General features: G+C 44.4%; 1 protein-coding gene across 22 annotated transcripts in view; it reads left to right on the top strand.

Moving 5' to 3' along the window:
- Positions 1-25,986, top strand: part of LOC139551291 (disco-interacting protein 2 homolog C) — a 244,420-nt gene extending 218,434 nt beyond the window's left edge. For 14 of the 22 annotated variants that reach the window (XM_071362766.1, XM_071362763.1, XM_071362757.1 and 11 more), the window contains 19 exons: positions 8-216; positions 764-878; positions 1,446-1,647; positions 2,235-2,344; positions 9,060-9,140; positions 9,453-9,576; positions 10,136-10,257; positions 10,503-10,614; positions 10,806-10,915; positions 12,322-12,452; positions 13,400-13,568; positions 13,779-13,949; positions 15,567-15,596; positions 18,565-18,626; positions 20,069-20,126; positions 20,610-20,684; positions 21,437-21,611; positions 21,713-21,836; positions 22,515-25,986. In XM_071362766.1, the coding sequence (XP_071218867.1) occupies positions 8-216; positions 764-878; positions 1,446-1,647; positions 2,235-2,344; positions 9,060-9,140; positions 9,453-9,576; positions 10,136-10,257; positions 10,503-10,614; positions 10,806-10,915; positions 12,322-12,452; positions 13,400-13,568; positions 13,779-13,949; positions 15,567-15,596; positions 18,565-18,626; positions 20,069-20,126; positions 20,610-20,684; positions 21,437-21,611; positions 21,713-21,836; positions 22,515-22,767 (2,433 nt within the window). In that variant the 3' untranslated portion in view covers positions 22,768-25,986. The remainder of the gene's footprint in view (positions 1-7; positions 217-763; positions 879-1,445; positions 1,648-2,234; positions 2,345-9,059; positions 9,141-9,452; positions 9,577-10,135; positions 10,258-10,502; positions 10,615-10,805; positions 10,916-12,321; positions 12,453-13,399; positions 13,569-13,778; positions 13,950-15,566; positions 15,597-18,564; positions 18,627-20,068; positions 20,127-20,609; positions 20,685-21,436; positions 21,612-21,712; positions 21,837-22,514) is intronic. The other 8 variants (XM_071362777.1, XM_071362776.1, XM_071362758.1 and 5 more) reach the window with 3 other exon arrangements.
- Positions 25,987-26,935: the final 949 nt, after the last annotated feature.

The raw sequence follows: 26,935 nt of genomic DNA, 5'->3' as shown, positions 1-26,935 counted from the left end.
ACTCTAGGTGTTCCCCATGAACAGTGTTGGGGCTCTCATCAGTGAGTACCCCTTCACCAGGACAGGCTTGCTGGGCTTCGTGGGTCCTGGGGGACTGTGCTTCATCGCTGGCAAGATGGACGGCCTCATGGTGGTGGGGGGAAGGAGGCACAATGCTGACGACATCGTGGCTACAGCCCTGGCTGTGGAGCCCATGAAGTTTGTCTACAGGGGGAGGTGGCTGTTCATCTATCAGTTGTGGATAGGGACAGGAGTTTTTCTTCACATGTGACCTTACCAGGAAAACCTCTGGGCTCTATTTAAAGGCTCTATTTCTTGGTCAAGTCCTGTGGACTGGAAAAGCTCCTGACACTACTTAAATAAGAAATGATGGTGATCATAGCTGATTGATTGTGTCTGTGCTTATGCAGTGTTGGTAACAGTATTGGTCTCCTGTTTCTCTATGCTACAGGATAGCTGTGTGCTAATGCTAACAGTGTGGTAACAGTATTGGTCTCCTGTTTCTCTATGCTACAGGATAGCTGTGTGCTAATAGTGTGGTAACAATATTGGTCTCCTGTTTCTCTATGCTACAGGATAGCTGTGTGCTAATGCTAACAGTGTGTCTCTCTGTGCTACAGGATAGCTGTGTGCTAATGCTAACAGTGTGTTAACAGTATTGGTCTCTCTGTTTCTCTGTGCTCCAGGATAGCAGTGTGCTAATGGTGTTGGTCTCATTCTGTATGTAATTATATGGTTGGTCTCCCATCTCTCTGTTCTCCAGGATAGCAGTGTTCTCCATCTCTGTGTTACATGACGAGAGGATCGTGGTGGTGGCAGAGCAGAGACCTGACTCTACAGAGGAGGACAGCTTTCAGTGGATGAGCAGAGTGCTGCAGGTGTATACACACACACACACACACACAGTATACACACACCAGTAGACTGAGCCCTGTACTGTAATAACCCAGGTCTCTGGGCTCCTGTCCATAACCAAAGAGTCTGTGGTTTCACTATTAAAGCTGTTTCCAGCTGTGTGATTGCAGTCAAAACAAATAAGATAACATGTTCACTTCCTCTTGATCCGATTACACATGGCCTTGGTGTCTTTACCGTCTTTACGACTGTAGCCATATTCCACCTAAGTTAAATGTTCACTTAGACACGCAGTGATGTCAATAGGAGACCAAGTGAGAATTTGACTTAATAGGAAGTTAGGATTTGCTCCTTAGCCATCCATACCTCACATCTCAAACACTGACACCGTGTTCCTCCACATACAGGCAATATGACCTGTCTTTACTACTGTAAGCATGTCTACATTTACATTTAAGTCATTTAGCAGACGCTCTTATCCAGAGCGACTTACAAGTTGTCATATACAGTATAATAGTGCACTACTTTTGACCAGAGTCCTTTTGATGCACACATCACGCTAATCCCTGTACCCTTCCCTCCCCATACAGGCCATAGATGGGATCCACCAGGTGGGGGTGTATTGCCTGGCACTGGTCCCCTCCAACACGCTTCCTAAAACCCCTCTGGGGGGAATCCACCTGTCAGAGAGCAAGCAGCTGTTCCTGGAGGGCTCCCTGCACCCCTGCAACGTCCTCATGTGTCCCCATACCTGTGTCACCAACCTGCCCAAGCCCCGGCAGAAACAACCGGGTCAGACACTATATTACACCATAGGACACCATCCTGAGTGGGTCTGCCTGGGGGATTGATAGTTAATTTGTTTCATAGAAATCCTTAGTTTACATGGTGATAGAGATATCTACAGCCATTTAATTCATCTTCATATTTCTTGATTCTGTTGGATGAGGTGTAGAACTATTCAGGACTGTACAGGGTGTGTTTTGTAGTCTGGCCTGGTGACTATTGTAACATGTCCCATCTGATCCAACACATCCCATAGTGTAACTGTCACCTCTCTCCATTAGTTCTAGTACTGTGTTGCCCCTAGATAGATGTTAATTTACAACACAGGTTTCTGTCTGAAAGGCACTCTGTCAGAGTAGAATCCATCCAGTCAATTGGCCTATCCATTCGGTTGCCTTCGCGTCTGAACACAAGGTCAATCTCAGCCCACCCGGTCTCTGTAAATCTCTGGGAATTAGGGGGAATTCACTGCACACACAATGTGAGCTAGTATATATCACTGTAAATCACAGCCAGGGATATAGATTCCACATGTTTGTATCAGTGTGTCTCTCTGTATGCGTGTTGTCTCACCTTTATCCCTCTGTCCACAGAGATCGGGCCTGCCTCTGTGATGGTGGGGAACCTGGTGTCGGGGAAGAGGATTGCCCAGGCTAGTGGCAGGGACCTGGGCCAGATGGAAGACAATGATCAGGCAAGGAAGGTGTGTGTGCTGTGCTGCTCTCTGAGGGCTTGGTTTTCATCAACACCATCTACATCAGCACACTCATTAAACCATGGACTGTGGGCTTCCAGCTGAATATTAGGCTATGTCCCAAATGCCACCCTCTCCATACATAGTGCCCTACTTTTGACCAGAGCCCTATGGGCCCTGGTCAAAAGTAGTGCACTATATAGAGAATAGGATGCCATTTTGGGATGTAGTATGAATCAGCTGAATATTGGCACACTCTCCATGTTTAAGTTGACCATCTACTATAATTTGATCCCCTCATATGTAAAAACACTATAGTTGTACTGTAGTTCAGCCGTTGTTCATCTATAGTCTCCCAAAGTCATCTGAATGATTTATCCAACATCTGTTGTATTCTACATCTATCATTCTATTCCTTCTTTCATGATATCTAAGTGTTTATATGGATGGATCAGACCATATACATTTCTGCTCTCATGCCTTGCACAACACAGGAACAAATACCACCGCCCCTTGGTCCAGTAGGATGTATTGTTACTCTGACTTTTGACTCAAGTGTCAAGGCTAAAAATGTCCTGGGATCGGTAGACTGATGTTACAGAACTAATATGGAACAAAGCGTTTAAAAGGATTGTTGAGACAGGCAACATTAGGATATTTAGTATGGACAGTAAGATATTTCTTAATGGTATTTTCCATTTCATAGACGGATGTCTAAGAGGCTCTCTGTCTCTGAGATACCTAATAATAGGGTGTGTAACTGTACCGTGGACTGCGCCCCAAATGGAATTTTCCCTATGTAGTGCACTGTTTCCCTTTGTATTCCCTCTTGGCCCTGGTTAAAAGTAGTGCACTAATATAGGGATTAGTGATCCATCGGGACCAGTGCGGTGTGTTTGCGATAGACTGAAGTAGATGGATGGGACTGTAGAGTGCAGAGTGCCTACCCAGCATAGCTCTAGGTACTGACACTAGGCCTCAGGTCTCCCTGTATCCATAGCTCTAGGTACTGTCACTAGGCCTCAGGTCTCCCTGTATCCATAGCTCTAGGTACTGTCACTAGGCCTCAGGTCTCCCTGTATCCATAGCTCTAGGTACTGTCACTAGGCCTCAGGTCTCCCTGTATCCATAGCTCTAGGTACTGTCACTAGGCCTCAGGTCTCCCTGTATCCATAGCTCTAGGTACTGTCACTAGGCCTCAGGTCTCCATGTATCCATAGCTCTAGGTACTGTCACTAGGCCTCAGGTCTCCCTGTATCCATAGCTCTAGGTACTGTCACTAGGCCTCAGGTCTCCCTGTATCCATAGCTCTAGGTACTGACACTAGGCCTCAGGTCTCCCTGTATCCATAGCTCTAGGTACTGACACTAGGCCTCAGGTCTCCCTGTATCCATAGCTCTAGGTACTGACACTAGGCCTCAGGTCTCCCTGTATCCATTGCTCTAGGTACTGACACTAGGCCTCAGGTCTCCCTGTATCCATAGCTCTAGGTACTGACACTAGGCCTCAGGTCTCCCTGTATCCATAGCTCTAGGTACTGACACTAGGCCTCAGGTCTCCCTGTATCCATAGCTCTAGGTACTGACACTAGGCCTCAGGTCTCCCTGTATCCATAGTTCTAGGTACTGTCACTAGGCCTCAGGTCTCCCTGTATCCATAGCTCTAGGTACTGACACTAGGCCTCAGGTCTCCCTGTATCCATAGCTCTAGGTACTGACACTAGGCCTCAGGTCTCCCTGTATCCATAGCTCTAGGTACTGACACTAGGCCTCAGGTCTCCCTGTATCCATAGCTCTAGGTACTGTCACTAGGCCTCAGGTCTCCCTGTATCCATAGCTCTAGGTACTGACACTAGGCCTCAGGTCTCCCTGTATCCATAGTTCTAGGTACTGACACTAGGCCTCAGGTCTCCCTGTATCCATTGCTCTAGGTACTGACACTGGGCCTCAGGTCTCCCTGTATCCATTGCTTTCTCTCTGTTTCCACTGAGTGTTGGAACTATCCCTTCATCAACATTTTCTTTCTATTAAGTAGGAAGCTTAAACCAGTCAAACAGACTGTGATGTAATGTTGGCTTCTCTAAGCCCTTACTTCATATCTGGGTAGTGGATAGCAGCATACTGGTTGGTATACTGTGTGTTGGGGAAGGATTGTAGTCTTGGTTAGTTTAATTTGATTAGATTTGCCTTGAAATATCAAATAGTACATTTCCCTCAGGGCTTTAGGACTACCCTGGCAAATGGCATCCTATTCCCTATAATGCACTACTTTTTGAACAGGGCCCATAGGGCTCTGATCAAAAGTAGTGCCCTACATAGGAAATAGGGTGCCATTTGGGAAGAAGCCCCTGTCAATACAGAGATGTATGTGATTTGACTGATTCTCGATTTGATGGCACTTTATTTTCCTTTTACAGTGGCAGAGGTTTGGAAAGTAATTATTAATAAAGGAATGTGAGGTGCCTGGCTGGTGGCACTGAGCAATGGTGAGCGTAGCCGTACCGTAGCGGAGACAGAATTGATTTCCCCTTTCTCTCATGCTGAAAAATCTCATCAATCACCCCGTTAGGCAGTCGCTTGGGCAGTACGACCTCTAATGTAAAGTGACAAGGCAGACGACAGCAACAACACAACACACACTCACATTTCTTCTGTTTTACTTTCCCTTTGGAAGACAGGACACATTGAGTGCATTTCAAATGGCACCCTATTCCCAATATAGTGCACTACTTTTGACCAGGGCAGATAAGACTCTGGTTAAAAGTAGTGGACTGTTGAGGGGAATAGGGTGCCATTTGGAAGGCAGACATTGTTTGTGGTGTGGTTTGGAATCCTCTGACTCAGACTTCATGCTCTTTTCCATTTGATCTAATCCCCCTAGCAACCATCAGTCTGTATCCCTTCCTCTGCTCCTTTGTTCTGTTCAGCATGCCAACCAGACCATAATAATCACTGCTGCTCTGCTTCCCTCATTATCACCTTAATGCACCAATATGGTCTGGCTGTCTGCATGCTCATTCATCTGGAAATCAGGCCCTCTGTGTGAATGTCTTTTTCTTATTTCGTAGCGCAATTTCCCTAATATTCAATGTTGTGATTTTAAACCTGTGCTCGATAGTCTTGCCATGTCTAACCCAATCAATGAATTTGCGTCAGGGAATGGTTGCTTCTCTAGCATGTTTAAAAAATGTATGGAACAATTTTTTTTGTTAGTTCCTTCTTTCCAGCATAACGAATAGTTGTGTTCAACTTCATGTTGCTGAAATGTACACCACTGACCACCTAGTTGGTCACATAACAGTAAAGACTGATATCCACTTAATGACAGCTGATACTTTTCAGATAAATCTCTTCTACACAAGCTCTGGAATCAGAGACGCTTAAACAGATCAAGCTCTTTCTTCTCTGTGCTGATTCTAATCCAGCCCTGGAGTCTGAGTCACAGACCGACACTGACTGGCTGGGCTGATTTAAAGACAATGGCCTAATGGCCTAACTAGAGCACTCTGGGGGAGTCTCAGAGGAGGGGGTGGGCCTTCACCGTTCAATACAGTCCTCTGCCATTCATATCTGCCTGTCTCTCCTGGCTGTCACAGCTCTGACAATATTGGGGATGCATCCCAAATGGAACTCTATTCCCTATGTAGTGCACTACTTTTGACCATGCTGAACTTTTGCTGAACTGAACTTTTGACCATAGGGCTCTGATCAAAAGTAGTGCACTAAATAGGGAATACGGTTTTTGGGACGCAACCTGGGCCCCTCTCTCTCCCACTGATCTAGCCTAATCTACAGTAGTGGAACAGTTTTCTGTGAACAGCAACAGAATAAATTATCCACCGGGCTTATGGCAAGTGCCATAGTGATGTTTTCATCAGGAAACGGTGTTTATATTTAGCCAATGTTGTAGCTGCGTTGGCAGAGTCGACTAAGTTCCTGTCTTAATGTTTGTTTGAGTGCAGAGAGAGGGAGGGAGGGAGTCACTTAGTTTTAGGCAGCCCCTCACTTGGGGTTTGTCGCAAATGGCACCCTATTCACTACGCAGTGTAATACTTTTGAACAAACCCCCATGGGCCCTGGTCAAAAGCAGTGCACCACACAGGGGCTGGGGGGCCATTTGGGAAACAGCCGTGGGTTCACAGGGAATAGTCTGTTCTGTGTGTCTGTTGGAAACAGGCCTTCCTATGGAATTAGACAGGAAATATCAAATGACTTTTTTAACAGGACAACATCTGTCCCTACTTAATGGCAAGAGCCCTAGTGTAAAACTAAGCACTTTCAGCAGCTGTAATTTTCACAGCATTTTTCTCAATCTAGACAGGCTAAAGTGACGGTTGGTGGTGGGTGGAATTTCCTGGGGTGTTCAGAGCAGTGAAGTAGTTCATGGTGAAAATCCCAAATGGCACTCTATTCCCTAATTAGTGTATTACTTTTGACCAGAGGGGTCTGGTCATAGGGTGCCATTTTGGGACACATCTGGTTGTCAGAGCAGCGTAGAAGATCACAGAGAACATGATTTACTATCTGTAGCAGTTGGACCCGGTGGATTAAAACGGTGCATACTGAATCTCTAATTCATCACTATAAGAGCAGGCCTGAAGAAAGGCAATATTACACTACAGACTCCAAACTTTCGTGCTCTGCTCCTATAACAGAACCAAACTGCAAAAAGCATGAATTACACTCCACTATTTACTCCTCCACTGCCCCCACGGATGAAACCTTGAAAAATGCACAAACTGAGACATGCTTGGCCCCTTCTCTTATTTCTCACTCTTTCTATCTGTGCCACCGATATGGAGCTCATATCTCTGTCTCTCTCAGCAACTGAACCAGTGCTTTCAGCATTTTGAAATGTTATGAGAGCAGGTCATTGTGCTAAAAGAATGATATGTTTAAGAACTCAGCTTGTCACCTTCTAATATGAAGCTCTGACTCTGCTGATACGCTACATGACCAAAAGTATGTGACCTGCTCGTCGAACATCTCATTCCAAAATCATTAGCATTAATATGGAGTTGGTCCCCCTTTTTGTTGCGATAACAGCCTCCACTCTTCTGGGAAGGCTTTCCACTAGATGTTGGAACATTGCTGCGGGAACTTGCTTCCATTCAGCCACGAGAGCGTTAGTGAGGTCGGGCACTGATGTTGGGCGATTAGTCCTGGCTCGCGGTCGGCGTTGCAATTCATCCCAAAGGTGTTCGATGGGTTTGAGGTCAGGGCTCTGTGCACACAAGTCAAGTTCTTCCACACCGATCTTGACAAAACTATTTCTGTATGGACCTCGCTTTGTGCACGAGGGCATTGTCATGCTAAAAAGGGCCTTCCCCAAACTGTTGCCACGAAGTTGGAAGCACAGAATCGTCTACATTTACATTTAAGTCATTTAGCGGACGCTCTTATCCAGAGCGACTTACAAATTGGAACGTTCATACATATTCATCCTGGTCCCCCCGTGGGGAATGAACCCACAACCCTGGCGTTGCAAGCGCCATGCTCTACCACTGAGCCACACGGGAACAGTCTAGAATGTCATTGTATGCTGTAGCATTAAGATTTCCCTTCACTGGAACTACGGGGCACGAACCATGAAAAACAGCCCCAGACCATTATTCCTCCTCCACCAAACGTTACAGTTTGCATTGGGGCAGGTAGTGTTCTCCTGGCAACCGCCAAACCCAGATTCGTCCGTCGGACTGCCAGATGGTGAAGCGTGATTCATCAATCCAGAGAACATGTTTCGAGCTTTACATCACTCCAACTGACACTTGGCATTGCGCGTGGTGATCTTAGGTTTGTGTGCGTCTGCTCTGCCATGGAAACCTATTTCATGAAGCTCCTGACGAACAGTTCTTGTGCTGATGTTGCTTCCAGAGGCAGTTTGGAACTCGGTAGTGTGTTGCAAACAAGGACAGGCGTTTTTTACGCGCCAGCACTCTGCGGTCCCATTCTGTGAGGTTTTGTGGCTTACCACTTCGTGGCTGAGCTGTTGCTCCAAGACATTTCCACTTCACAATAACAGCACTTACAGTTGACCGGGGCAGCTCTAGCAGGGCAGAAAATTGATGAACTGACTTGTTGGAAAAGTGGCAGCCTATGACGGTGCCACGTTGAAAATCACTGAGCTCTTCTGTAAGGCCATTCTACTGTCAATGTTTGTCTATGGAGATTGCATGGTTGTGTGTTCACCTGTACACCTGTCAGCAACGGGTGAGGCTGAAATAGCCGATTCCATTAATTTGAAGGGGTGTCAACATACTTTTGCGTATATACTGTGTAGATACTTTATTGAGGAAAAATATACTGTGGTTGTCCTACCTAGCGATCTTAAGATTCACTAACTGTAGTTGCTGTGGATAAGAGCGTCTGCTAAGTTACTAAAATGTAAATGTACAAATGTAACAGCTTCTCCTCAATAGGTTAACAGATTTTGTGATATGGCAGACATGTTTTAGCCAATGGTACAATGGATTTAATTACTGTACCTGTCTCTCCTAGGCGATGTCTGAAATGGCACCCTATTCCCTATATAGGGCACTTCTTTTGACCAGAACCCTATGCATTCCCTGGTCAAAAGTAGTGCACTCTACATAGAGAATAGGGTGCCTTTTGTGACACACACTTCCTGTCTGAGTTTAACACTGAGGCAGAATGGCTCCTCTCCTCTCGGAGTGTGTGATCCAGCCAGAGGCTTATTTTATTTTCCCTTCTTTTGTATATTTTAGTTCCTCTTCCTCTCTGAAGTGTTACAATGGAGGGCACAGACCACTCCGGACCATGTGCTTTACACACTTCTCAACTGCAGGGTGAGTGAGACCTGGCTAAAAGCTGTATTGGCATTGTTCACATCTGACTCCTGACATGTTTTGTACACACAGCAGTAGCAGCTGAAATAGTTGACAGTGTTCTCGCTTTGTATTGAGACCCATGAGGATTTTATTTGAAGTAAGCCTTATCAAAGACCTATTGAAACTTTAAACTGTAAATCATAATTTTCTTGCTCCCTCTTTCTCTCGCTCTCTTTTTCTCTCCCTCTTTTTGTCTCTCGTCTATCGCTCTTATGTGTCTTCGTGTGCCTGTGTCTTCGTGTGCCTGTGTCTTCGTGTGTGTGACCACAGGGGACGATAGCCAGCTCTCTGACATGTGTCCAATTGCATAAGAGAGCAGAGAAGATTGCTACCATGCTGGCGGAGCGAGGACATCTGCAGGACGGGGATCACGTTGCGCTCGTCTACCCCCCTGGTACGTCTGCTGCCTGGGACTCGGGCTGACACACAGATCACACGTCTCTCACTGGGTTTATCACCAGCAGTCATGTGTTGTCAGTTATCATTAATCAATCTAGAATCTCTCTGTGCTTCCAAGCCAGGGCCTGAGCCACATCTCTCTGTGATAGAATAGCACTTCCAACAAGAGTGTACTGATCTTTAAGGGTACACACAGAGAAGGCCCTGGGTGTTCCAAGATTTAAAAGGTAGAATTCTAATTTGGAACTCCATTAGTATTTGGGAGCCAGAGAAATTCAAGCGTTCAAGTGAGCCATAGGTCCATAATGAAAAGGCTCAGTCAAGCAGTACAAAATCCTGACAAGGGAGATTGCCTGAGAGCCATTCAATTAACTGTCTCTAGGACAGCCTGCTCAATACGGCACCTTGTCCTGAGGCTGCAGTGTCTGTCTGTCTGTCGGGAGGCTGGTTCCGATTTGGCACAGGGACTCATGGACTGACGGACCAGAACTAATATCCTCTCTCTCGCTCTCTCTCGCTCTCTCTCGCTCTCTCTCGCTCTCTCTTTCATGCAGGGATTGACCTGATCGCAGCGTTTTACGGGTGCCTGTATGCGGGCTGCGTGCCAATCACTGTGCGACCTCCGCACCCCCAGAACATAGCCACCACTCTGCCCACAGTGAAGATGATCGTGGAGGTAAGTGCCTCGTTGACATCCTCCATGTATCAAGTCGTCATCGCATCACAACTGCCCTTTCATTAGAGAAAATGTAGCCCAAGATGATGCATAAGAGGTCATGTTAAAGGGAGCTGGATCCTCGAAGGCGACAGAGTAGGCCTCGTCTTTCTGGAGCATTTTACAGTGCGTTTGCGCATGCGTGTATAAACTTGTGTGCATCCAAACTTGTATTTGCGTGTCTCAATGTGTGCGTGTGCCCCCAGGTGAGCCGCTCGGCGTGTATGATGACCACAGCGGTGATCTGTAAATTGCTGAGGTCGAAGGAGGCCTCAGCAGCAGTGGACGTCAGGTCCTGGCCTCCTGTCCTGGACACAGGTAAGAGACTCCATTACCCACGCTGCACCAGCCACCTCAGTCAGACATTACCCACTTTAGCCCACTTTACAACAGACACCGATGCAGAGATCTTACGACCAATCGAGACTAATGAGATTGTAATTTATCCTCTACTTAAGAATGTATTTGTGATAACAGTGGTCTTGTCCTTTGTCTCTCTGTCCTCCTAGACGATCTGCCAAAGAAGAAACCTCCATTGTTGTACAAGCCCTCTAATCCAGACACACTGGCCTACCTGGACTTCAGTGTGTCCACCACAGGGATGCTAGCAGGAGTGAAGGTAAACTTCTAACCAGAATGTGTTTCTCCTATCAGGGAGGCTGATATCTCTAAAAGCGTATGAAGTGAAACAGAAACAAGCTGTATGAAGCACTTTGAAGTGATCGTCTGAGTGAAAAGATAGTGGTGACATTTCAACAACATGAAAGCAGTTATTGATCCCAGCCCCCCTCTGCTGTGGATGACTAGCTGAATCTGTCACAGTACGGTGCTCACCCAGAAGGCCTATTCTCCCTGGCGCCACAGATCTAACTCCATACTAGGACACGCCTTGTTCACAGTTCATCTGGCCATGTAGAAACCTTTGTCTGACTGACGAAGCTCAGTAGGAAATCCAGTGAAATAGCAACTTGTAAAGATGAATCTTTTCACTGGTCAATAAGGAAGCAAATTTGCTATCAGTTTCTCAGTGGACGAGGCTGTGGATTTTCTCCCTTCATCTAGAGGCGATTGTCTATTCTGTTCTCCCTCTAGCTGAAAAGCGTAGAGGAATAGGGTCGATTGAGGTGGTGGTGCTGGGGGAGAATTGTTGTGGTGTGTGGGGCTCTTTCTGTAGTTTACTAAGACAAGATGCACTCGGGCTGTTCAGCCATGTTAAATAATTATGGCTCTCATATGCTGTACACTGATTAACATAACAAAACCCTGAATTTGGGTTTCATGTAAGAACATGTCTCCTACAGCTGTGTCCCAAATGGCGCCCTATTCCCTACTTTGCACTACTTTTGAACAGAGCCCTATATCCCCTTGTCAAATGTACAGCACTGTATAGAGAATAGTGTGTCATTTTTGACACCGATAGGATTGCGTGCCACTTTAACAAGCTCTCAGGCTGGAGTGGAACTAGTGTTTTTCAATGGGACAATAACAGCTTCTATCTACCGGAGGGGAGACGCACCAAGTTGTGAAAACGTTATCCCACTATATATTCAGCCGTGTTGAGTCATTGTTCTACGATTTAATTTATTCAGTCGTTAAGGATTCAGGAAGTGGTACTCCTACTAGCAGCTCATGAGAATATTTACATGAATAGTTTTTTGCAGTGAGTTTCCTAATTCTGATGCAGTTCAATTGAAACTCAAAACAAAACCTTGGGCTTGAATACCATACTGTACATTGATAAAGTTCTGAAAGAATGACTGGGGTACACAGTTCGGTTGTACGTCATGTGTATATTGTTTAATAAAGGGCTACCCTGGTAAAAATTATAGACTGTATTTGTTGGTTTTGTGATGTAGCCAAGTTAGCCTGAGTGCCCTTCTGTTTGTGCCACCATGCCAACTCCTTGTGACTTGTTGTCATATTTTGTAATGGAGTTGGCAAGAGCACAAACAGATCTGGGCCAAGTAGAGTGTTAACTATATTACTAATCTGTATGCGTTTGTTCTTATCATCCCTCCCGTGTAGATGTCTCATACTGCCACCAGTGCCTTCTGCCGTTCTATCAAGCTGCAGTGTGAGCTGTACCCCTCCCGTGAGGTGGCTATCTGTCTGGACCCCTACTGCGGCCTGGGCTTCGTCCTCTGGTGCCTTTGCAGGTGAAACAGAGAGATGGACCCTTCTAGCCTCGTCACTGCCCACCAATCACATCACACACATCTAGCTCTGCTGCGTCCACACACACACACACACACACACACACACACACACACACACACACACACACACAGCTACTCCTGGACCTCTGTTTGAAGAAGCCATGCTATGTTCACCCTGCGCTTCACTCAGACCCTCACACACAGTGAGTGACGTCCTCATCGGAATGTACCGTCTCTCAGTACCTACAGATGTCAGAAAGCCTGTCTTCTTCAGGCAGACCAGTTAGACCTGTGCCATGCTGGGGCCTTGTCAGGACATTACAGGCCTGTCAGAGGCCGTGGGGGGGTCGAGAGGGAGAGAGACTAAGCAGGGGGCCAAATGTAGCGCATGCATTATTCTGCTGTGTTTAGCCTCCCACCCGCCTCCATGTGATGATGACGCCGTTCTGCTCTGCTGTCCGCTGGGCTTTCTTTAATCGCCTCCCCGTTGGAAGCACTCTCTGACATGGCACCACTCAACTTGGCAAATCTTCAGATGGAAATATCCTCAGTGGGGTGCTGTCTAAACACCAGGACCTTGCTAAAGAACAAAGCTGTTTTATTTGCCGCGTGTGTTTCTGATTGATGCCTACGCAAACTAGCCATGACTTGTTATTCAGCATATAATTCACTAGCTACTAGTTAGCTGCACTATAGAGGTTGTGTTGGCCTTGATGAAATGGCATTGGTCTGGATTATAAATGGAGCCACTGAATATATAATGTTAGTAAACTCATTGTCCCAGTCACTGGTGTGAAGTGTATGAAGTCTTTTAAGTTTGTGTGCGCTCAGTCTACGCACTTACTGTATGGTACATGTCTCTAGTGTGTACTACTTAGTTAGTGTCCTGTGTGTACTCACTCTGTCTCCTGTTTCTAGTGTGTACTCACTCTGTCTCCTGTTTCTAGTGTGTACTCCGGCCACCAGTCTATCCTGATCCCGCCTTCGGAGTTGGAGGTGAACCCTGCTCTGTGGCTGCTAGGTGTCAGTCAGTACAAGGTCAGGGACACCTTCTGCTCCTACAGCGTCATGGAGCTTTGCACCAAGGGCCTGGGCCTGCAGACCGAATCAATCAAGGTAGGTATCCACCTGCCAAATCACCACAAAAATGAAACTTCGATAAGATAAAGTTTTATTACAATGTGATGAACTGGCAGTAAAACACTTTTACAACTGCTGATGTAAAAACATTGATTGATTGAATGATACGTGGATTGTCCATCAGCCCAGACTCATCCAGCCTGGTTAGTTCTGATTTGATCCAGTTAGTTCTGGTTTCTCCGTCAGTCTCGAGGCCTGGACCTGTCGCGGGTCAGGACATGTGTGGTGGTGGCGGAGGAGAGACCCAGGATAGCTCTGACTCAGTCCTTCTCCAAGCTCTTCAAAGACCTGGGCCTCCACCCTCGAGCAGTCAGCACCTCATTCGGCTGCAGAGTCAACCTGGCCATCTGTCTGCAGGTACAGTCAGTACCTTCCTCCCCTCCTCTGGTCCGCAAACCACATGTGCTCTGTCCCTCAAAGTTTTATAAAATGTGCTCTTACTAAGTTCAGTATCTTTGGGTGCTGCCTCTCTCTGTCCCCAATCTGTCACCAGTGGGACTCTGAGAGTCTGAATGAGAAGGACAACCCCAGCACGCTGGTGATGTCGATGCATCCAACATTTAATGGATCCTATTATCAATGTTTCCACCATAGTAGACAACGTGCTCTTTGATACATGTTAGCCAATGGGTGTTTGTGGCTCTGTTGTCTTGTGTTTGTTGAAAGGCGTGCGACAGTTTCTTGTCATTCTCTCTGCCTCCAGTATCGTTTGCAAAGCCTTTTCCTCAAGTCTTGGAAGTTAGTGGTGTTTTGTTTTGTTTTATTTAGAGACTTTATGTGAACTCTCTAGTTGCCTTGCAGTTTGCTTGTTTTTTGGGGTGAGGGAGATGAATCTGATTTAATTTAATGGCCTATAGTCATTAATCTGTATTTATGTGACTTAACATGGGAAGCCACTATTGCCCCAGGGCCAGCCTATAGTAATACTCCTGGCAGGGTTTACAGCTCACAAGAGGAGAAGCCAACATGCATAGATGTCCTCTACATATCTCACTCTCTGCCCTCTGCTTCTCACCAACAACAAAAACTATTACCAGATATACACTGAGCACGTCTCAAATGGCACCCTATTCCCTAAATAATGCACAACTATTTGCCCTGGTCAAAAGTAGTGCACTATATAGGGAATAGGGTGCCTTTTAGGATGCACACTATGTCTCTGGAGCTCAGCTGTCCATAAGCATTTACACATGCTGCTACTTCATGCTTTTATTTTGGGCTCATTCTTTTACATGATTCAACTATTATTTGCAAGCTTTATTATTCAAATGATATTAAATTGTAAGCTTTGCTATTCAAATGTTAATGAGATGGAGATCAGAATACTATTTGCACCAGTTTCAGGTGTACTTCGCTGTTCCGTCAATCAATCATATCTGAAGGATCGACAAAAAGCCGAGAAGCCTGTTGAAAATGTTGTATTTAACACCATTATTTGACATGTATAGATTCTTCCCTCTTAAACTCTATTGTAAATAAGCGATTACCTCTGACTTACTGCATGCTTCTCTTAACTTGAGTATACGTAACACAATTTCACTTAGGGTCCCCAGAAGGCTAGGGCCACCTCTGACTGGATGTGTGGGTATGGATTTGTGGGTACGCGGACTCGCGAGCCACTGCAACCCCTCATGATGAGTTCAGATGTTTTGTGGCCCCCCGGCCCTATTGAAGTTGCCCAACCCTGATCTATACTATCAATGTAAATGTAACTGATCATGTATAAATGTCCCAACATTTGCTAACATTGATAAGCCTAGTAGTTTAGAACATAGCTTCTTATTTAGTTTAAGGCTGCTTCTGTTTTTTTGTTTCCCATTTCTATAGTTGACATTTTTGTTTTTTCCCCCCTCTGTTTTGCATAACCCCACCCACATCTTATACTTCGTTTTGTCTTCGCCCCCTTCTTCCTCCCTCCTCCCCCTTATTTCTCCTTCCTACCTCCTCCTCACTCTCCTCCTGCTGCTGCTATAGCCTCACAGGCTGGGGAAGCTTGCTGACCAGGTAGGGGATTTTCACGTTCCCTAATCACCCTCTTCATCAGGTGTTGTGAGCAGGCAGGGGAAGGGAGGGAGAGGCAGGGGACAGGTTAGGATAGGAAGGGGTGGGGGGACAGGGTAGGATAGGAAGGGGTGGGGGGACAGGGTAGAGAACAGGGATAGCAGTATATTGGGGCACAGGCACAGCCATTCTCAAAGCTTCTCAGTAGCTTTCTAGGTGGACAGGATGTGTGATTCAAAGGTCAGTTACAGTGATGTGATTTTAAGGGTTATATGGTGATATTGTGGCCATATTTGATATAACAGGGAAAGGCAACCGTTGCCACTCTGGTGAGCTGTTATAGGCTGAGTTACGAACGGCACCCTGTTCCCTATATAGCACACCTCTTTTTGACCAGGGCCCTATGGCCTGTGGTCAAAAGTAGTGCACCATCTAGAGGAAAGGGTGCTATTTGGGACATGCACACACACTGTTTTGTTTGTGTAGCAGCAATATGTTCTACTGTCTAAAGGTGCCATTTGAGACCCCTCTTAGCAAAGCTCTCAGCACTTAGAAAAAGTTGGCTCGTTAATATTAAATCCCTGCAGTACTGAAACGTTAACCTGTGCTGGGCCAACTTGTCAAGTGTGGTCATATCATATCAGTGACAGCTTCCAGTTTGCCCTGGGATAGATACTGCCACAGCTCACCTAGACTGCTTTCCTTCTGAGACCCAGAGAGACAAAGTGCAGTGAGAGTACAATACCATCATATCACTTGTATAGTACTATAGTAGTGGTAATAGCCTAGTCCAAATTAGCCTCAGTGAACTAAAGCACATTCCCGATCTGAACAATTCTAGTTTAGTGCAGTGTGACTGAAGTATTTGCAGTAGTAGTAGTATTGTCATAGTGTAGGCCTGCTCGATGTTTGAGTGACTGTAGATACATACTGTCGTACCGTACTATTGCGATACTGCTATAAGACTGTATAGTGTGTCCTATTTGATGGTACCTTGTGTTCTGGTCTGCCTGTGCTCAGGACTGAGTCAGGATCTAGCATGTGTAGCTCTATGGCTGGTCTGAGTCAGTCTAGCATGTGCAGCTCTATAGCTGGCTGTCTATGGCTGGAATGAGTCAGGATCTAGCATGTGTAGCTCTATGGCTGTCTTTCTCTCTCTGGTGGTGGATGCTGCTCTGCTGCTTCCTCTGCCAAAGCCTTAGCCATGCTATTAAAATATGCTGCTGAGTCCCGGGTGCACTGCAATCTACCTGGGGAGGGCCGGGGATGGCTCTAGTCCAGGGCGTTGAGGAAAGCGCCACACCAAGCTGCATGTAACACCCTGGACCAGAGCTAGGCTGAGGAAGTCTGGGGAGGGGAAGCTGCTCTGTGCTTTCTCTATTTCTTTGTTGGCTGGTTTCTCCTCTTAATTCATGTTTTTTTTTTGGTTGTTCACTAACCTATTAGATAGAAAACACTGTCAGACACGCACACTACTGTTCAACTTGGTGCCTTTGTGTTCAATGTAATGTATGTTGGGATTGTGTTCTGTCTGTGTGGCTTTGACTCTCGTGTCTGGCCAGTCAAGCCTCTTTACTGAACTGTCAGCTTTCAAAACCATCTATTGAAGGGACAGATACAGATTGTGTTTGCTCGTTCAGACATGATGCACTATATCACCATGTCTACCTCATCTGGTTGTGTGTTCTCCCTCCCCTTCCTATCCTCTTTAAAAAAACTAAATGTTTTTTGTTTCGTGGCTTCTTTCTGTGTTTGCATGAGGTGGATCAGACTGGATCTGATCTCAGAACAGTTTTTAGGTGCACTTTTTTTTGTGGGTACGTTTTTCATTTTCCTTCTGCTCTGGTGCCATATCCACAAAGCGTCTCTCACTAGAAAATTGGTCGTAAGTGCTGAGGCTAGAGACGTTTTACTACTATTATGGGTCAAAATAAAAGCTAAGCATGAAGCTTAGTCAACAGATATTTAGGAGACCTCATGAGGTGTCCTAACCAGTTAGGAGTTACCAGCATTTTTTGATATTTCGGATCAACCTATAAATAATCTAGACCTACATGCAACAGTAGTCTCGTAAGCTTTTGACAATGATTTCACATTATATGCCTAATTACTTCTAACCACCAGGCTAATAAATAATCTCACTTGTTTTCTGTGGATTATTTCATCAATTAACCTATATCATGTTATTTCAAGTTATCCTTGAGCGCAATATCACTTTTTTTTTAAAAGATGCCTGAATTAGGCATGCCTATAAGTAGGGCGATTGAAAGCTAGGGCCTATGTTAACTTTGATTGGGCTCGGTGAAAATTATACATTTAAAAAGTTTTCTGCTATTTATCGGCAAGTAAAAATGAACAGTAGGCAAAGTGGTCATGTCAGGCAAAAACCGTCCGCCACGAATGATGCATGGCAAGACGCATTATTCACACAAGTTTAGTCAAAATCGTCCCAGTGCTGTCAGATCACGTGTGACTAAAGTACGAATGAACGTACTGACAGAGACAGATCTACAGTCCCATCCCTGATTTCATTGTGGGGGACAATTTATATCAAACCACACCGTGGTTGTCAGAAGCGTGCACAGCTGGCGACGCTTCGTTGCGATTGGTTATCATTTGCAACCCTGTCGGTGAGCGTTATCCCAAATTTTCCTTTGCGGTACCTCAAACTGTCAGTGCTTTGTGGATACGGGCCCTGTTCTGTTCTTTTTGGTTTTTAATGATTTCAACCTTTTCTTATTGTCCTCTTCCACAACCATGGTCTGTCTGAATGTTATAGTTAGTAGCCCAGTAGGATTAGTATTGTTGGTTGGACTTGTCTCAAAGCTGCCATTCACAACCAGCGTGATCTGTAGGCATTCTGTTAAGCACGAACATGCTAGTAGCATCTAGACAGCGCTGTGTTCATGGTTCTATAAGGCAGCAGACATCCTAGCCCGTACACTAACCCTGGCATGTTGTCATTCTGCAGGGAACTTCGGGACCAGACCCAACCACTGTGTATGTGGACATGAGAGCGCTGAGGCACGACAGGTAAGGGCTCCTATCAGAACATCCTCTTGAGCATTTGTTGAACTGAATACATGATTTGAGAAATGAGCTATATAGTACACCAAGTGGTGCATTTTCTGTTGTACTGTTTATTATTTGTCAGTGAGTGACACACATAGGGGGTCTTCAGAATCAGAGGTATGACATCTATGCCAACAGAATGTTGCTCACAACCAAAACAATCTCGGACCATGCTCGCATGACATTGAAGACTCAAATCAAATTGTATTTGTCACACGCGCCAAATACAACCAGTGTAGACCTTACTATGAAATGCTTACTTACAAGCCCTTAAAACCAACAATGCAGTTTTATGAAAACACCTATTAAAAATCAAATAAAGACCCAGCAGTAAATAACTCTATACACGGGGTACCGGTGTCGAGGTAATATGTACATGTAGGTAGAGTTATTGAAGTGACTATGCATAGATAATAACAGAATAGCAGCAGTGTAGAAGAGGGGGGGGGGGGGGGCGCAATGCAAATAGTCTGGGTAGCCATTTGATTAGCTGTTCAGGAGTCATTACCTCTGCAGTGTCAATTTACAGTGGAATAGTTCCACCGCATTGTATGCATAAAAGTTGGAGCCAGATGCATTCCTTGTGACACTAAAATAGTGCAGTCCGATATAACTGGCTATGGAGCCTCTAGCTGTGTTCACTAAGTCTGTCATTAAGATTAGAAACGGTCTTTAAGACGGCCCGGAGTTAGAACAGTGGGTCTGGGTAGAGCCACCCTTAGGACATACGTCCCTCTCCCACACCCAGTCAACACATCAATAGGACCCAGCCTGCAGCTGCTCTGGACTAAGGTACATCCCAAACGGCACCCTAATTCCCTTTATAGTGTACTACTTTTGACAAGCGTCCATAAGGCTCTGGTCAAAAGAAGTGCACTATATAGGGAATAGGTTGCCATTTGAATGCAGACGGAGTCTGAGACACAGTGTACTAGCAGGGCCACAGAGGGGCCCTGTATCAGGCAGCATGCTGCACATTGGGCCCCACCGCTCACAAATATAGCTGCTGCTATTCACATACACACTGTGTGATTCTAGACAGTCGTTTTTGTCTCCACCACTGTCCTCCTCCCTGGGATGTAGCTATTGTGTTTGTGTTGAAAGTAAAGTATAATTTGTAGACTAAAAGGGCTTGTATAAACTGCTGCATTGATGAAATAAAAGGTTTCAGAATGTAATCTATTGCTCTCCACTATCCTTTAGTCTTGATGATGAAGTGCTCGATGAGGACGACTAGCCAGATGACACGCTGACTCACAGGGTGTGTCTCAAATGGCTCCCTATTAACACAGGGCTCTGGTCAGAAGTAGTGCACTATATAGGGAATAGGGTGCCATTTGGGACGCAACCACAGTATTGACTCAGAAGGCCCAGTAACTCTTCACTTCCTCCCTCCCTCACAGGGTTCGTCTGGTAGAGAGAGGTTCTCCACACAGTTTACCACTCATGGAATCTGGAAAAGTGAGTCCCTGCTTGACTTGGTGAATGAACAAACAAACGGTAGTCATTTACATAGACATAGGGTAAACTCTGAAGTATTTTTAATCACTGAGATTAAACTGTAGTGTTTATGCAGTGCTGTGCTGTGATTGGTCTAGTCGTGTAGTTAGTTTCCACAGCAACCCATCCCCATAATTGAGGAAGTGTAGGTGAGAGTTAATTGTGCCCCGGCTGTGGCATCGCTCTGCTCTGTTTCACATGGACCAGCCAGGAGATCAGGATCAGTCTGTACCACACAATAATGAGGTTTCTTTTTCTCGCAACATTAAATCCTGTTACACAGTTTGTGGCTACTTACTAAATGGCGCCCTTTTGGGAGAGAGAGGGAGTCGGGCCACTTCACTGTGCCTCAACCCAGTAAATCAGTTACATAAATGGCCTCTCTGAAAGGAGAGAGGAGTGGAGAGATGAAAGCACTAATCGTCTCTTCCTTAATGCCATCAGATTCTACCTGGGGTTCGAATTATCATCGCTAACCCGGAGACCAAGGGACCGCTGGGAGACTCGCATCTTGGAGAGGTCGGTTGAGACATCACTCATTAAACTCAGTACAAGCTACAGTAAATTGGGCTACAATAGTCTCTCTCTGTACTTAAGTGTCATAGCTCATTAGATATTCACTCTCTCATTAGACTAAACTACAATAGTCTCTCTCTGTGTACTTCAAGAGTCAGCCCACAACTTCAGTCTCACTTGATGTTAAAGGGAAATTTCGCCATTTTTTAATTTCATATTCCAGCTCCACCCCAACATCTGTGAAAATGGGGCGTTTCTATGTTTTATAGTAAAATATATAGCGGAAGATGGTTTTACCAATGACCTCATCAACCAATTAGTAGGCAATGCCATTGATTCAAATCACAGGATGCACACCGATGATGTCATTGGGGACACTATCTTCCTCTCTGTTTTACTACAAAACATAGAAACACGCCATTTTCACAGATGTTGTTGATGGTGGGCTCCCTTTAAGGAGCACACCATTATCTTAGATATCCAGTGTAATGTTCTAAGATCAGTAAGTGTTATGTAATTGGTCTAAAAGTACACATTTGTCACTGGATTGGTCTGGACACAGATCCACTATAACACATGTTTGATATTAGCGATAAGTCCAGCGATCCTGTAAGTTTAAGGGCTGAGTTGTTCTGGGTGAACAATCATACAACTAGACATGGATTGGATCCCCAGAGGATCTCACTTACTTAAAAAGCATGAATTAAAACACTTGTGTCCAAAGTGGAAACATCGAATTTCTGTCCTGTCCACAGATCTGGGTGTGCAGTGGACACAATGCCAGCGGCTACTTCACAGTGTATGGAGACGAGGCCCTGCAGTCAGACCACTTTACCTCCCGTCTGAGCTTTGGAGACACACAGACAATCTGGGCCCGCACCGGATACCTGGGCTTCCTCAGGAGGACCGAACTCACTGATGCCAGCGGGGGTAAGCTACGTGTTCCCTTCATTACAAATGTACTTATCATACTTTCACAGGTGAGCTTCACATCCAGTAGCAGCAGTTTGTAATTATGTTTGTGTGTGCAGAGCGACACGATGCCCTGTATGTGGTGGGGGCGTTGGATGAGGCCATGGAGCTGAGGGGAATGAGGTACCACCCCATCGACATCGAGACCTCTGTTATCAGGACGCATAAGAGCATCACAGAATGGTGACGACTGTAACTTCATAAGGCTACATGATAAGCATCCTGATAAAATACAGTAGCTTGGGGATTTGTGGTTCTGGTGTAGCTCAACGTTTTCGGGACATTTTATCCAAGAGAGAAAGCAAGTAGGCGGCCAGTACGATGCAGAAAAACTTTAGTTAACTATATACAGGTCAAATGTATAGAATGATCAGATCAGCCTATTGTATATATCATATCAGGACAAACAAATGCAGTAGGGGCATTTTTCCAAATTATTCTGTTCAAATATCAAGCTGGTTTTGTCCAATTTCAAGTTGTTAATGGTGACCAGTTGAAATGCCCTAGATTGACTTATATTGTACTGTTTGTTGAAATGCCAGAGTGAGTAGCTAACTTACAACATGCACAATACCTACTTATACTGTTGTTGTTGCTGCAGTGCAGTGTTCACATGTGTTCACATGTGTTGGAGCTGGATGGTTCAGACCAGTAGCTCATTTACATTTACATTTAAGTCATTTAGCTGACGCTCTTATCCAGAGCGACTTACAAATTGGAAAGTTCATACATATTCATCCTGGTCCCCCCGTGGGGAATGAACCCACAACCCTGGCGTTGCAAGCGCCATGCTCTACCAACTGAGCCACACGGGACCATGTTTAAACTGACTGAACCTGTCTGTCTGTCTCTCCCGTTCAGTGCGGTGTTCACGTGGACCAACCTCCTAGTGGTGGTGGTGGAGCTGGATGGTTCGGAGCAGGAGGCCCTGGACCTGGTGCCCCTGGTGACCAACGTGGTTCTGGAGGAACACTACCTGATCGTGGGGGTGGTGGTGGTGGTGGACATTGGGGTCATCCCCATCAACTCCCGGGGGGAGAAGCAGAGGATGCACCTCCGGGACGGCTTCCTGGCCGACCAGCTGGACCCCATCTACGTGGCATATAACATGTAGCCTGCCAGCTGGAGACCTACTAGACAAGGCCTTGAACCGACGGGCCGAGCTTTATGTACATACTGCAATGCAACAGGACCTCTGGTCTCTGAGGAGAGGAGGGAGAGAGGACGTGAGTCCTGGACCCAGGTGCTCGCCTAGTTTGTGGGACATTGTCACTAGTTCAAAACAAAAATGCCTAGAATTGTCAGGAACAGGAGACTGGTTAGTGTAGTGAAAGATTGGAATGGAAGGAGCTCTGTGTGTAGATGATGGGAGAGTGCCAGTCTAGTTGATTAGATTTGAGCTTTTTTGGTTATTGCTTTAAGTGTGTATATATTTTCATGTTACGTATTGCTGAAGTCGCTCGTTTTTTAAAATCTGCCCTCTAAGAGGTTAGGGTATTTTTTAAGAATATTTACAAGCTGTGGCAAATGGTATTTTATGTTGACCTTGATCAGTCATTACAAATACAGATATGTTTTGATACAGGACATATCAATTTGTCCCTGAACTTTACAATATGAGGTACAATATATTGTTTTGTGTTTGGTCTTTTTTTTTTTTTTTTTTTTACAATTACGTTTTTAGTTCTGCGCTAACATTTATTTTTCTGTAACTGTCCCAACTACAAGGGAAACCAGTGTGATTATTTCAACTACAGCAGCCTTTTACTCAGTTGTCATGTTCAATATCATTATACTTCAATTGAAGGAAAACACTATGTTATTTCATATCATGTAAGTATGTACAAAAACTGATTTTAATTTATTTTGTTCACTTTAGAAGTATATGAGAGGACATTCAAGAATGTTTTAATCTTGAATATTTGCTAATATAAAAACAAAGCATTGTATTATCTTGAGTGAATACTAGTATCACATCAAGTATATAAAATATAGATCTATATTAATTAAAAAGACGTAGGATTCACCAAGGAAAATGTGTGCAGTTATTGAGAGGACAGTCTGAATCCTTATAGTCACCCCCTATATGTCCTTCAAACAACGCAACAACTTCAGCTCTGTATATGTCAGACATCATGTTGAGAAGTACTGCATTTGAGACAAACAACAGCTCTGAAAGGATCAAAAGCACTTTTTGAGAAATGTCTGTGTGAGAATGATGATGGTACAAACGCCTCCGGTGGGAATGATGATGAGTATGTCTTTGTGCTGGCTTGTCAAACACTTGTTTCTGAAACAACAGGTTGGAGATCTTCACCAGAATTTTAAAAACAAAGTTTAGTCCTTAATATTTTTTACATTGAGAGATCAATCAGGGCTCCTATATTGATGTCAGAGGGGAAAAAGTACAAGACAACACTTTTACGGAAACCCTTTAGAGGAATAAATCTTGAGGCAACTATCATAAGGTGGAAGAGCAGTTTTGGGGGAGAGTGAAACCTTAAATCTGTGTTGAATCATACATGATTTGACGGTAAAGTTCATGGCTAAGAATGTTTTAGTTCAACACATTAGAATCTTTAAAAGCACTTTCTAGTATCTACACAGCATTTTTTTTATTGGCAAGAATGACCCTGGCTTTTTTTTTTTTTATAAAAAAAAATGTCTGAACTGAGTTGGCATAAGTCTTTCAATTAAATAAATATTTCAATGATTTTGACTATAAAATGTTTGTTTATTGCAGCAGTACACAGTGTTTAAATTTTAGCAGAGCAACTAGGGTTAAGTGCCCTGCTAAAGGGCACATTGACAGATGTTAACTGGTCGGCTCGGGATTCAAACCAGCAACCTTTTGGTTACGGGCCCAACGCTCTTAACTGCTAGGCTACCTACCTGCTGTTTCAGAGGTTGCATCTCAATGTAATTCTATCATATGCTCAAGCAGATTTGATATGTTACATATGAGATTTCTGTTTTGTTAACTTTATGTTCATACACATATTACATAGCAAGTTTTCCATATCTTCTATGGTAGTGTAATGTATAATGAATCAAATCCATCAGTTTGCTCTATTATGAGTTATGACTTAAAAAAGATATGTAACCAAGAATGATTGATTGTGAAAGAACAAATACTGAGTCAGCCAGTCTCATCAGCGCAATCTGTGCACATCTGAACTATTTAATGTTTTGCCACTTATTTTATTTTGAAAGGCTTATCTCAACAGAGGCAATGCATTCTAATCACAAACATTACAGTGAACCGTTTCTAGAGATTTACAAAGTAAGATGAGTGTGTGCTTTGCTCATAGCCCTCGGTTGAGACGCACGTTTATACTGTTTCATAGCTGTTCATTGAAAAATAATTGTCCCATCCTATACTTGTCACAGTGCTGTAAATCTACTTGCTGCAAATCCATCTGGTACACTGCTGATATTTGGTGGCATAGATCTGAGCCATTCCTATTATGAAAGGTTTACACAGGTCTACCCATATGAAAATCTAATCTGAAGATATGTATTACTGTTTTCAAAATGTATTACAAAATCCATCAACTATGGCAACTTTCATACATGCATATATTTGTTTGCATGTAGTGAAATATGTAAGGGATAATCAACGAGGGGCTATGCGTTCTATGGAAGATAGTGAACGATGAGCTAGCGGAGTTGCATTATTTTCCAGAGAATGCAGAGCCCCGTGTTGATTATCCCTTTTATACCGTTGCAAAAATGTGTTCATTTGCCGGTACAAATGTTTCAACATCCACTGAAGTAGCTAGCAAGTTTACAAGATAGTAGTAGTAGTAGTAGTAGTAACCAAACAAACATACTTGCTAGTTAGCTAACAAACCATCAGTCCTAGCTTGCCGTTATGAAAATCGATTTAACAATGGAAATGTTTTAAATTCAACTTTTGCTTTTAAAAGCAGATCAAACATAGAATATGTAATGAACTACAGCCATTGAATTCTACCATGCGTAATAGGGAAATAATGCACGCTCTAGAATGCCCTTCAAGCCAATCAGAAACAAGTATTCAACAATGCCATGGTATAAGTTACAAGAATGACTATTTCAGTGTTTGCACATTGGAACATTTATGGAAGTAACACAATATAGTTTTTCTAATTCATGTAGTATATTTTGACATCTTTTTGTAATGAAGAAAGGACTGAAGTCTTAATTTGGGGAATAGGTTTACATGTTTGCTTTTAGTGGTTATTCAGTTAATTTATTTCCAGAAGAAAGTCTTAGGCCTACTGTATCTACATGTTTGGGAACATTGATATCTTCAAATAAAACATTTTTCCGTATGAAGAAAACAGCTGGATTGGAAATCTAGAACTCACTTGTGAGCAAGTTTTCATGGTTGAATGTAAATGCTGTTGGTGGCTGAAAACAAATACAATTAAGGCCGGGATTTTATTATATCGCAGCTTTTAAAAGCAATGTGTTCGTGGGAGTGGGGAGAGGCAGGACTTGCAGCGCGATCTGCGTCACAAATAGAACTGACTTCTATTTTAGCCCTTGGCAATGCAGACGCTCTTTGGCGCACGCCAGCAGTGTGGGTGCAATAATTGAATATTATAGCGGTGTAGTCAGCCTGTAACACCCTGACTACACCGCTCGCGTCGCAAAATAAATGTAGAAATCTATATTATTAAATTATTGCATACCACACTGCTCGTGCGCACCAACGAGCGTCTGCGTTGCCAAGGGCTAAAATAGAAGTCAGTTCTATTTCTGACGCAGATCGCGCTGCAAGTCCTGCCTCTCCCATCTCCTCATTGGTTTATAGAAGCAGGTACCCATGTGCCATCTCCTCATTGGTTATACCCAGGTGGGTGACTGAAAGACTAAATAGGTCAGTGGCGGTAATGCACCTAATTTATGAAAGTTGCCAATCGCAATATAAAGTCAAGAGAAGAAAAGGCCTGGAAGGGAGATGACTAGAAACGATTCGGTTGATCGTTTTATGTGTGGATTAATTGTCGGAGTAGAGGACCTTGTGCATTTCAGGTAAAATAACAACTCAATGTTTATATCCCAGGACAAATTAGCTAGCAACAGCAAGCTAGCTAAATAGGACAAATTTGCTAGCAAGTGCAAGCTAGCTAGCTAAATTGCCATAAAGGTTTAATGCTTTTCGACCTGTCCCCAAATTAATGTAATCGGTTCAGAGTTTGTTTTGATATTTAACCTGCGTGTCGTGATCGCGTTTGGTGTGGGGGGACAAAATATATTTATGCACGATGACGCACGCGCGCAGCCAGTCTGGG

This window comes from Salvelinus alpinus, chromosome 23, assembly GCF_045679555.1.
Source record: "Salvelinus alpinus chromosome 23, SLU_Salpinus.1, whole genome shotgun sequence".
Taxonomy (NCBI): Eukaryota; Metazoa; Chordata; class Actinopteri; order Salmoniformes; family Salmonidae; genus Salvelinus; species Salvelinus alpinus.
This window is presented reverse-complemented; position numbering and strand designations above follow the sequence as displayed.